Source organism: Macaca thibetana, chromosome 9, assembly GCF_024542745.1.
Source record: "Macaca thibetana thibetana isolate TM-01 chromosome 9, ASM2454274v1, whole genome shotgun sequence".
Classification (NCBI taxonomy): Eukaryota; Metazoa; Chordata; class Mammalia; order Primates; family Cercopithecidae; genus Macaca; species Macaca thibetana.
Genome location: NC_065586.1, coordinates 29219373 through 29231876, shown reverse-complemented (window position 1 = coordinate 29231876; position 12504 = coordinate 29219373). Strand labels below are relative to the sequence as shown.

Below are 12504 nucleotides of genomic sequence, written 5' to 3'. Positions count from 1 at the left end.
GTGTGTGTGTCCATGAGAGTGTGTGTATCTATGAGTGTGTTTCTGAGTGTGTATCTATGAGAGTGTGTGTATGAGTGTGTGTGTGTCTATGAGAGTGTGTGTGTCTGTGTCTGTAAGTGTGTGCACAGGTGTGTGTTTAATTGGTTCTTCATGTATTTAGGGTCAGTCACACACACACTGATCCTTGGCTCAGATTTTCAGGTGGACTTGATGGCATTAATTCCCCTCATAGTCATGAAGCTGGTTTAAGGGGAGAGTGTCCCCTTTCAGCCTCCACGCTTGGATCCTGAGTCAGGAGCCCAGGAGAGGTGGCCGTGTTCTTCGCTCCAGCCCAGTGAGGATGTTGTCCTGCTCAGTTCCTAGAGGAGGAGGATATGGTGGAGGTGGTTTGGGGTGTGGAGGGACAGGGAGGAAGACTCAGTGAGGGGAGGCCCCTCCAGTGACCCTATTAAAGAACCAGGAGGAGCAGGTTCCAATGGCCCTATTAAAACTAGAGAACACGGACCCCCTGTCCCTTCCCTCCATCCTCGCTGTAGCCCCTCTGAACCCCACCCCAGAGGACAGACCCGGCCTGGGCTGAGCCACTCTGTGGGTGAATAACATGAAAAATAGGAATGGCTGTTTTTTTAATTCCCCGTGGAATGTCCTTGGTGTCAAAACAGCTCTGCAAAGTGGCAACATCCACTTTTCCATGAACACCAGGCTCCCGACTCCTCCCTGCCGGGCTTTGCCCCATCACTTCCCTCCTAGGGCCTCTGTCCCTCCCTCTAGGCCCTCTGTCCCCTCCCTCATAGGGTCTGTGTCCCCTCCCTTTTAGGCCCTCTGTCCCCATCCTCATAGGGTCTCTATCCCCTTCCTCGTAGACCCTCTGTCCCCTTCCTCGTAGGCCCTTTGTCCCCTTCCTCGTAGGGCCTCTGTCCCCTTCCTTGTAGGCCCTTTGTCCCCTTCCTCGTAGGGCCTCTGTCCCTTCCCTCATAGGCCCTCTGTCCCCTTCCTCGTAGGCCCTTTGTCCCCTTCCTCATAGGGTCTCTGTCCCTTCCCTCATAGGCCCTCTGTCCCCTTCATTGTAGGGTCTCTGTCCCCTTCCTCATAGGCCCTTTGTCTCCTTTCTCGTAGGGCCTCTGTCCCTTCCCTCATAGGCCCACTGTCCCCTCCCTCATAGGGTCTCTGTCCCCTTCCTCGTAGGCCCTCTGTCCCCTTCCTCATAGGGTCTGTGTCCCCTCCCTTGTAGGCCTTCTGTCCCCTCCCTCATAGGGTCTCTATCCCCTTCCTCGTAGGCCCTCTGTCCCCCCCCTCGTAGGCCCTCTGTCCCCTCCCCTCATAGGGTCTCTGTCCCCTTCCTCGTAGGCCCTCTGTCCCCTTCCTCATAGGGTCTGTGTCCCCTCCCTTGTAGGCCTTCTGTCCCCTCCCTCATAGGGTCTCTATCCCCTTCCTCCTAGGCCCTCTGTCCCTTCCCTCGTAGGCCCTCTGTCCCTTCCCTCGTAGGGCCTCTATCCCCTCCCTCTAGGGCCTCATCTCCCCAGCAAGACTGGGGCTTTCTTAGCTCTCAGGTGGCCTCTGACAGTGCCGTGATGGGCCTGCTCCGGCAGCACCAGCAGTTGCTGAATGAGTGGCTCAGGGTTTCACGTGCGAAGCTGACACAGAAGGTGTCTGGGGTCCTCCCGTCATCATCTCGCCTCTTCAGAAATAGAAGCTGCCCACGTCTTCTCCCTGGGGCGGCCTTTCCCTCACTCTGCTGGTTCCTTTCCCTGAAGCTGGAAATGCTGGTTGTAAGAGCCCAGGTCCCACATACCCAGCCAGTGTCTACCCCAAGAAAGAGGCTGAAATCTGGAGCAAACTTCCTATCCCATCACGAACGAGGGGAAATGAGCTTGTGTTTCTTTGAAATAAGCCAATATTAAACTTTAAAGGAAAAGATATATTATTGAAGTCTTTAAGTGTTTACAGTCAGCCCTTCATCTCTTCCGGTTCCGCATCCAAGGATTCAACCAACTAGGGATACTTGGGAATAAAGCCAATACAAAGAACAATACAACAATTAAAAAATTAAAAAACATTGTTTTGACAAATACATAATGACATATGTCCACCATTACACTATCATACGAAATCATTTCCCTGCCCTGAAGGGCCTCTGTGCTCCGCCTGTTCAACACTCTCACTTCCCAGTCCTTGGCAACCTGTAATTTTTTACTGTCTCATAGTTTTGCCTTTTCCAGAATGTCATTGAATTGGAATCACACAGTATGTAGCCTTTTCAGATTGGCTTCTTCCATTTAGTAATATGCATTTAAGATTCCTCTGTGTCTTTTTAAAATTTTATTTATTTTAAAATTATTATTATTATTATTATTGGGATGGAGTTTCACTCTGTCACCGAGGCTGAAGTGCAGTGGTGCAATCTTGGCTCACTGCAACCTCCATCTCCCAGGTTCAAGCAATTCTCCTGCCTCAGCCTCATGAGTAGCTGAGATTACAGGCGCCTGCCACCACACCCAGGTAATTTTTTTGTGTTTTTAGTAGAGATGGGGTTTCGCCATGTTGGCCAGGCTGGTCTCAAACTCCTAACCTCAGGTGATCTACCCACCTCGGCCTCTCAGAGTGTTGTGATTACAGGCGTGAGCCTCCACTGTGTCTTTTTATGGCTTTAAAGCTTTTTTCTTTGTATTGCCAAATAATATATCATTATCTGTACATGCCACAGTTTATTTATCTATTCATCTACTGGAGGACAGCTTGGTTGCTTCCAAGTCTTGGCAATTATGAATAAAGTGCTAGAAGCATCCATGTGCAGGCTTTTATTTGTATGTAAGTTTTCAAGTCAATCAAGGAGCATGATTGCTGTATCACACGGTAAGAGTATGTTGAGTTCTGTGAGAAACCTCCAAACTGTCTTCCAAAGTGGCTGCACCACTTTGCATCTCCATCAGCAATGAATGAGAGTTCCTGTTGCTCCATATCCTTGCCAGCATTTGGTGTTGTCAGTGTTTGCATTTTTGCCATCCTAATTGATGTGTAATAATGTCACCTTGTTTTAATTCACAAATCTCGAATGATGAGATTTGCAGATATGATGTTGATCATATTTCCATGTGCTTATTTTCCATCTTAGATCTTCTTTGGTGAGGTATCTATTCAGATACTTTTCCCATTTGTTAATCTGGTTGTTCATTTTCATATTGTTGAGTTTTAACAGTTCTTTGTATATTTAGGGTAGTAGTCCTTTATCAGATACATCTTTTGCAAATATTTTCTCCCATTCCTTCATTCTATAGTTTGTCTTCTCATTCTTTTAACAGTGTCTTTTACAGAAGTTTTTAATTTCAGCAAAGTTCAGCTTATCAGTTATTTCTTCTGTGGATATTGCCTTTGGTGTTATATCTAAAAACTAATTACCAAAGCCAAGATAATCTAAATTTTATCCTATGTTATCTTCTAGGAGTTTTATAGTTTTGATTTTTACATTTAGGCCTTTATGATCCATTTTGAGTTAATTTTTGGGAATGTATCTAGATTTTTTTTTTTTAAATGCGAGTGTCCAGTTATTCCAGCATCATTTGTTGAGAATACTATCTTTTCTTCATGCTAATGTTTTTGTTCCTTTCTCAAAGATCCGTTGACTAAATTTATATGAACCTATCATTGATCTATTTAACGGTTCTTTCATCAGTACCACACAATCTTGATCACCGAGGCTTTATAGTGAGTCTTGAAGTTGACTGGTGTTGGTCCTCCAACTTTTTTCTTCCCCTTCAGTGTTGTGTTGGCTATTTTGGGTCTTTTGCCTCTCCATGTAAACTAAGATCAGTTGGTCAATCTACAGAATATCTTGCTGGGACTTTGGAACTGCATTGAATTTACAGATCAAGTTGGTAAAACCTGCCATCTTGACAAAATTGAGTCTTCTTATCCATGAACATGGAATATCTCTCCACATATTGTTAACTTTAAAGAAATTAACATTTGCTAAAGGCATTTCTGTTTCATCGCTTCAAAATTAAAATTTCAAAAAATTATATGCTTTTACTTCTGAACAGTTTTTCCCAGCTAAATATAAATAGTTTACGTACCAGGTATGTAGCACTAGTTCATCTGCGTTCTCAGAGGTCAAGTCACTCCTTTTTCTTTACTCCAGCAATACTGGTATCTTAATATTTAATAATCCAAAGGTTCAGAGAAGAAAACAGAGCATTTAAACAGCACACAGGCTCTGTCTAAATGGACTATTTGTCTCTGTGTCAGGCTTCAACCTGAATTCTCTTCTTTCTCACATGCCTCAGGGCTGTACCAGAATAAGATTTCACTTTTTTCCCTTCCTTTCATCTTAGGAGCTGGTAGATGGTGACAGGATTGGAAAACAGTTGCTTTGAGGTCTGAGCCTTGAACTGTGATCTTTTCTTCATCTTTTGTTCTGGCTACTTGAGGCTGTATGCAGTGATGAGGGACTGAAATTTCTCTTAAGGAAGGGGCAAAGCTAAATTTCTTTCATAGTTTGTAGAATTCGAAATGATCTTAGCATTTTTGAAAACTGAAAAGTACAACTTTGTTACTTTCACCTTATTTCTATTACTTAATATGTGCTTTATAATTTCTTCCTTTAGAGTTTAACTACATGTGAATAAGATAAAAAAAAAATTTAAGTCAGATCACAATATTTTCTTTCCATAAATCTCTCTGGTTGTGGAAGAGTTTGACCCTTAAATCTGCCCTAATCCTTATAATACCTCTTAGTTCTATGCTCTGTTGTTGGATCGCATCCCTGTCTGAGAAACATTCAGTGAGATTTGCTGTGATTTTTCAGTCAGTGTATACAGAGAGAAAGAAACCCATCAGCAACATCAGGCAACCTAAAAGCATTCGTGCTGATTCGTCCTTTGCACGGTTTCAAGCTGTGACTTAGCCAGTATCTGACCATCCCTAAGACAAGAACCTCCTTCCTACCTATTTCACCACCTTCTACACACACACACACACACACACACACACACACGCGCGCGCGCATACACATACACAAATACTCATTTTCTCCTCCACCCTCTCTCTCTGCCTTTCCCCCACCACGTTCATGGGATCTCTCTTTGAAAGAATGAAGGACAGATGGGGTCGGTTTCTGTTTAGATTCTTCCTCAACTCTCTGTTCCTATTCCAGCCAGTCCCAAACATGTGTCAGCTAAACCTGGAAAAAATGACACAATACTTATTACTGTATATATTACATCCTTCTCTAAATAAAGAAAGAAAAATTTAGAAGGAAAAAAAAGACAGTAATGAAGTTTTAAGCTTAAAAACAACCAAATAAACAAATATGTGTGTGTATATATATGTATATCTTCTTTGTTCTCACATTTTGAGTTCTAAATTGTGATAAATGTTTATTAGATTATTTAGAGAATAAACAAACTGCATATGCTTTACACCCTTATAGAGCCACATAAAGTCAAATTGCAGCAATTAGGGGATCATAAACCAACCCAACTAAGTAGCAAACTTAAGTCAGAATTTCTAGAAAAACAAAAACATTTATGTTTAATATTATTATTTAGAAGGGAGTAAAAATTATTTCTTCTTTCCCTAGATCTGACAAACAAATGGGAGCTTTAAATTCTAAAATGGTTGTATCATCCCAAAGTTTGTATCCATCATGTGCGTAAAGGGCTCTGGGGGAATCCCAGTACTTTGAAAAATGAAATTTTGGACTTGAAGATACCATTTTCTGAGTCATTATCCACACCCACTACCCCACCCTAAACTGTCGAGATGCCTGAGAGAATTCACCACAGAGTTGGCTAAGTGAATAGTGAATCACCATCGTGATGGCTGGACCTTTGGAGACGCCAACTTTCTTGGCACTTGGTATGTTTGTTGGAAATATTTGAAGCCAAGTGCCATCTTGGTTTGATCACTCCTGAAACTTCATTTTCAAAGAAAACGTATTCTCTTTGTTGAATTTTGATGAAGTCTTCTGGGCAAGTGAACCTCATCGTTTATTTAAAAAGGATACATGATTCAGAGAGTTATTTGGAATTAGGGACTTCTCACCGATCATGAGGGGAAATGTTAAGGTTTTTAGGAAAAATTTTTAGTAACTTTTAATTTTGATAAAATGTTAAACTTAGGAAAAATTTCCATCATAGACAGAACACTTTCATACCCTTTACCAGAACCACTCATTGTTGACATTGGCCCCTTCCTTCACTCTCCTGCCCTTCTCCCCTCGACCCCTCACCCCACTTTCTTGCTTCTCTTCCCCCATCTCGTTTTCCCCACCCCAACCATATGCCAGTAGTTTGGAAACGTTGTGCTCCTCTACCTTTCAAGATTTGACTTTATTTCCTAAAGCCAAAGATATTTCCTCCCATAATCATGGTACAGTGATCAACATGAGGAAGTTAATGTTGATACAATATTTATCTGATCCACATCCATCTTAAAATTATGTCGATTTCCTCCAGTAATGCCCTTTGTAGCCCCCACCCCATCTGGGATTCAATCCAGGATCATGCATCGCGTTTGGTTGTCATATCTCTTTAGGAAAAGGTTTTTAACCTAATTTAAATTGGCAGGGACCTCAAAATCACTTCTGGCTATGAGGGTTTTATAAAAGAATCCTGTGAAAGAAAGATTCGTCACTTAGATGGTGGAGAAGTCCACGTTCATAGCTTAAACTAAATCTTCCCAGTGCAGACCTGGTTTTGTGCTGCTGGAAATGAAGGGAAGGTGCCTTTCCTCTGTCAACCCCCATCATTCTAGGGGGTTAAGAAAATGAACTGTCCCCATCTCCGCTCTCTTCCTGTCCCTCCTGAATCAGGAAGTTCTCTCTCTTGGGTCAGTTAAGGGAAGTGGTTTGCCATAGTGATGTGGAAAGGCCTCGGGGAAGAGAATCTCTAGGATGGGCTTCACTCCGGGCTCTCCAAGTCCTCCCCTGTGTCAGCACGAGGCCTTAGGATCACACCGATCCACGGTGACTTCTTAGCCCAGGAAAACGCGTTAGGAAGGCAGAAAAGCTGGGGGACCTGCTAGAAGTTGAGTAGTGCTCAGAAGTAGTTTGAAAGCAGATGCCCTAGCAGCAATGGCTTTCCTTGGGTCCAAGAGACAGGGGAAAGCAAGAGGGCAAAGCTGGGAGGCCATCGCCAGCCTCCAGAGCCCCTTCCAGAGACCTGCAGGTGACAGCCAGGGATGCGCCTCCTGCTCTGGAGGGGGCGCCTTTCCGCTCTTCCTTCCTTGGCATTAGCTCCACAGTTCCCCGGCTCCCCACCCAGCCCTGTGCCTCACCATAGACAGGGGTCTTGTAGTGCAGGGAGGGATGGCTTGAAGGAGGAGGGAAAGCAAACTCTGCAGGCCAGCGTTTGAGGACCTCCTGCCCTGGTTATCACCCGCGACCGCCACCTACACTCTTCTCCCCAATACACATCACTCAGTGGCATGAGCCCTGTCCTCTGCCTCCATCCCTGCTCCTCTCCCTCCCTCCTCAGCCCCATCTCCCCATCCCAGGCCTGTCCTGAGCCCCTTCTCCTTTCCTGATGCCCTCTGAGTCCTCTGTAGCTTCTTCCCCTTCCCCTCCTGCCACTTCCTCAACCTCAAGTCTAATGAGCATCACCAAAGGCTTGGAAATGGAAGAAGCAGATATCTCCAGAAACTTTCCAATTAGAAACTGTTGAAAGCATTTTCAGTAGAATGTTATCATGCATGTAGGTTACGTCTACAGCATAGTTCATCTTCAGCGTCAGATCTCTCACAGCTTAAAGCCACTTCCGTGGGCTCTCCTGGTTGCCTACCTGCCCACAGAACATCATGGCTGCAGGAAAAAAGCAAACAGAGCCCCAGCAAACCTTCTCCTGCCCCTTATTCCTAACCAGCCTCCCTCCTTCTAACTGGGCAAGTTCCTTTCGTGCTCACATGGATAAAGTTTTCTAGATCAATCATGTTCTTTGTGAGTATATAGGGATAAAAATCTCCCAGTTAACAGAGTTTAACTAGATGGGATAAGACAGAGAAACTTTAAAACCCTGTAGAGTCCAGGGCATGAAAACAATCTATTTTGAACTCTTTGTGTTTGCAAAGGATTTTTTTGGTGCTCCAGTGCCCCAAACCGGTAAGTCACAGGACAAAGGTGTTCATCTAAAGTTTCAGTATCGCCAGTGGTGATCTCCGACCCAACCTGGATGTAAGGAAGCCGAGCCCATTTCAGATAGAACATTTTTGAACATCTTTGGACAATATACTTACTCCTCTTTGTCTACCTGCTTTTTTCACTCATGAAATGCTGCAGGCTGAGATCCACACCGCTGTCATTTCTCTCTCCTGTTTTCTGTTCTGTACATTTATGAACAGCGGGTCACAGAAAGTCGAGAGAGCCAGATGACGATTGAGGAAAGGAAGCAGCTCATCACTGTGAGAGAGGAGGCCTGGAAGACGAGAGGCAGAGGAGCGGCCAACGACTCCACCCAGTTCACTGTGGCTGGCAGGATGCTGAAGAAAGGTCAGTGTGTGTGTGTGTGTGCGCGCGCGCGCGCACAATGCACACCTGTGAGCACACTCACCCATGGAGGGCATGGTGGTACATGATAACTCAATTTAAAAGAAGAAACCATGGTCTCTTTAAGTGTTTTCTAAGAGACAAGGTCTTGCTCTTTTGCCTAGGCTGGAGTGCAGTGGCTCAATCATGGCTCACTGCAGCCTCGAACTCATGGGCTGGGGCAATCTTCCCACCACAACCCCTCTAGTAGCTGGGACTATAGGTGTGCAGCACTATGCCTGGATTTTTAAATTTGCTTTATGTAGAAACGGGGTGTCACTGTGTTGCCCAGGCTGGTCTCGAGCTCTTGGGTTTAAGTGATCCTCCCACCTCAGCCTCCTAAGTAGCTGGGACTACAGGCGTGAGACACCATGCCCAGCCTTCTTTTAAATTTTTTTAAACTTACTAACATTCTATAAATGTTTTTTGTGTAGGTTCTGTGAGATATTCCTACTGAATATCTTTTCTTCATAAATAATACATTCTTTAAACTTTATATGATTCTTGGAAATAATTGAAGGTCATAAAACAGTGACACATAATTCATTTTGTCACTGTTTTCAAAACTTACCCATTTGGAATTGGTGCAAGTGTAGGTTTCAAAAGCAATTCAAATCTGCTAACAAATTTTGGTCCTTTCCCATAATTACATCTATTTCTTTATTTAGACGGACTTTCACTCTTGTTGCCCAGGCTGGAGTGCAATGGTATGATCTCGGCTCACTGCAGCCTCCGCCTCACGGGTTCAAGCAATTCTCCTGCCTCAGCCTCCTGAGTAGCTGGGATTACAGGCGGCCACAACCACACCTAGCTCGTTTTTAATATTTTTAGTAGAGATGGAGTTTCACCATGTGGGCCAGGCTGGTCTCAAACTTCTGACCTCAGGTGATCCACCTGCTTCGACCTTCCAAAGTGCTGGGATTACAGGCGTAAGCCACCGTGCCCAGCCCCCATAATTATTATTATTATTATTACTTTGGTTTGTGGGGGAACAGAGGCTCGCTCTGTCTCCCAGGCTGGAGTGCAGTGGCGTGATCTCAGGTCACTGCAAACTCTGCCTCCCGAGTTCAAGCGATTCTCTTGCCTCAGACTCCTGAGTAGCTGGGATTACAGGCATGCGCCACCACACCTGGCTGATTTTTGTATTTTTAATGGAGATGGGGTTTCGCCATGTTTGTCAGGCTGCTCTCAAACTCCTTACCTCAGGTGATCCACCCACCTCGGCCTCCCACAGTGCTGGGATTACAGGCATGGGACACCCTGCCCGGCCCATAATTACTTTTAAGTCGTTTCCATTTCCTTGTGACCCAGCAACTACATACCTACCCTAAGTCAGCATTTCACAGTAAAGAAGTTTATCCCCTCTTCCTTTTAGGTTAATTCCTAGGTCCTTCTCCATGAAACCTGATTTCTCTGACCGAGCAAAGCCAATTCCGTATATGGTTTAATAAGTGTCTAAAAGGTGTCCTCAGTTCCAAGGCAGTGGGATGTCCTTGCCGCAGTCCTCTGCTGCTGAACTCTTGGAACTGATTTGATGCCTGTATTCAAACATGTATGAAACTGACTTACATATCACACGGTTAGTAAAGTTATTGGAGAGCTTTGAGGCTTCATAAGAGTGTTTGGGGCTTTATTTCCTATCCTGCAGGAAATCGTTAAAATTTGGGCTCCCTTTGTCACCTATATGCACATACCATCATTTTCTAAGCTATTATTTCAAAGCAAATTTCCCAACTTAGTGGTATTCATTTTCACATTCACTTCATCTTAACCTCTTGTCATCAAACTTATGGATTTAGCTTTTCTTTTTCTCAGAACCTTTAGGGATCCACACTTTTATGATGAGTACCTAACTCATTATAGGTACATAATGAATGTTTGTGGAAGGAAGGGAAGGAGCGAGGCATGGAAATCCGTGAATTGTGATTAACTCAAATCTTAGTGGGGAATCCTTTCTAACACATCTATTGTTACCTCATCTTGGAATTGTGAAAAGATAAGAGAAGATAGTTTACTCTCACATTAAATTATTTGCCAATTTTCTGCATCAGATCACAGAACTGGATAATCGTGTTTAAACTCCTTTAACATGAGTCCCAACCCTTCTTTAACAGAAGCACCTCCTTAGGCGCAGAGTGGCTAAGTAGAACTGGAGCTGAGAACTTGAACCTGAACTCAGGTTTTCCAACTTCTAGCCCGGACTTTTATCTTGATGATTTCCTGCTTTGGTTTCTTTTCTTTCTTCCATCTTAAAAACCCTAATATATTTGCAAGTGGGTTCTTACAACAAATGCCACTGCCCTTGTCCACACTGACATCTGTGAAAATGTTCCCTAAGAGAGTACGTGACTGGTTGTTGTACCTAGAATTCATTGAAAATAGCTATCGGGGAGATTTTTGTTTTGTTTTAATGTTTTGTAATTTGCATCTCCCCGCCATGAGCCATTCACTCCCTAAGGATCCTTAGCAGGGTGGGGAGCACTTTCACATAGTGCCACTGCCTGAACCACCAGCAGGGGGAGCCATGGCAGCGGGGTTTGCCCGGCACCGGCCAGGACAGGGACGGATTTCTCCGGTTGCTTTGGAAACCAGCCTTCAGAGTCAGTCCTGCTTATTAGCTGCGAAGCCAACGGCCTCTGCTAATAAACTCCTCTGATGTCTCTTAAGCATCCTTCTAGTGAGTGATGGTTTCCCTGCCCACTCTGTGATACCAGATTTTATTTATCTTTATCATCTTTCAATAAAGTTTACTTTCTCATGGATATAAACCCTTTGCAGGTCTGGTAATTGAAACAAATTTTAAAACTTTTATTGACATCATCAATCAAATATATGTACATAATGAGAAGTTCTTGTAGAATATTACTAACACTTGAGTTTTAAACCATTTAATGGTATTTTTTATTAAATTTTTATGCTGTTATACTTCTCCCATTCACAGGAGGAAGGAGCAGAATCATTCATTCATTTGGTTTTCCTTGCGATAGTGATTGGCATATTCTCTGGATGTTGTTCGTCCAGGGATGCATTGTCATCTAAGTGGCAATGTCATCTAAGGATTTCACATTTATTACAAATGAGTGCAGAGAACATTCACATCTCATTTTGGTTTTTGTAAATGCACTAGTTTTCTTTCCAATGCCTTCCACTTAGGTTAGGGAAGCGATAGTCATCCTTCTCTTTACTAAGTTTTCTTCTTCCAGCTGGATACTTTCTCCATACCGGAATTCCTCCCTTTCCCTTTCGTATGTCTCTGACCATTTGCCCTTTTAAAGATTCCTCACCCTGCTTCTCAGTAAATATACGAGGAAAAGCATTTCCTGTTTCCACCCACATGGGAGATGGACAGGACCTTCCAACACGCACAGTCAGTCCAGACCTGCCCTGGTCTGTGGTTTCTTCTGAAAGGTTGGCCCTCCTTGGATTACTGTCTGTATAATGTCCCCAAGGCCACTGTGCCTCCCTCCCCTCAGCCTGAAGGGGAGCTTCAGTGCTGAGGGTTACTTGCTGGCGAGTGTGACACAGTTCATTCTGCAGATGGAACCAGTGCACTCTCAGCTGCCCCCGCCATCCCCAGAGGGCCTCAGAACTCACAGCTGCATTTGCCCAAGTTAACGTGTCATGGACATGTTTTCCCACGTCTTCAGCATTCATTTTGGAATATCAGCTTGTCAGCCACTACAGTCCTTGGAAATAATAAAATCCTGTCTACATTTGCAGTTGGTTGTCCCACAGTCGCTGTACCTATGAAGTGCATGTGTGTGTGCCTGCATGTGTGTACATTCTTATATGTTGTGCTGTCTACCCTGGGACTCCTGGAGAATCAGGGTCCCAGACATTTCCAGAAGTGACCTTGAGATGCTCAGTAGCTCGTCTGTGTGTTCTGCAGGTTTGGCGTCACCCACTGCCATAACCCCAGTAGCCTCACCCATTTGCAGTAAAACAAGAGGCACCACACCCGTTTCCAAACCCCTGGAAGGTAAGTCGCC

At 44.2% G+C, this 12504-nt stretch overlaps 1 protein-coding gene across 15 annotated transcripts in view; it reads left to right on the top strand.

The window, feature by feature from the left end:
* LOC126962977 (supervillin) overlaps window positions 1–12504 on the top strand; it is a 270490-nt gene that overhangs the window by 221193 nt on the left and 36793 nt on the right. For all 15 annotated transcript variants that reach the window (XM_050804733.1, XM_050804732.1, XM_050804731.1 and 12 more), the window contains 2 exons: window positions 8332–8479; window positions 12405–12494. In XM_050804733.1, coding sequence (XP_050660690.1) covers window positions 8332–8479; window positions 12405–12494 — 238 coding nt within the window. The remainder of the gene's footprint in view (window positions 1–8331; window positions 8480–12404; window positions 12495–12504) is intronic.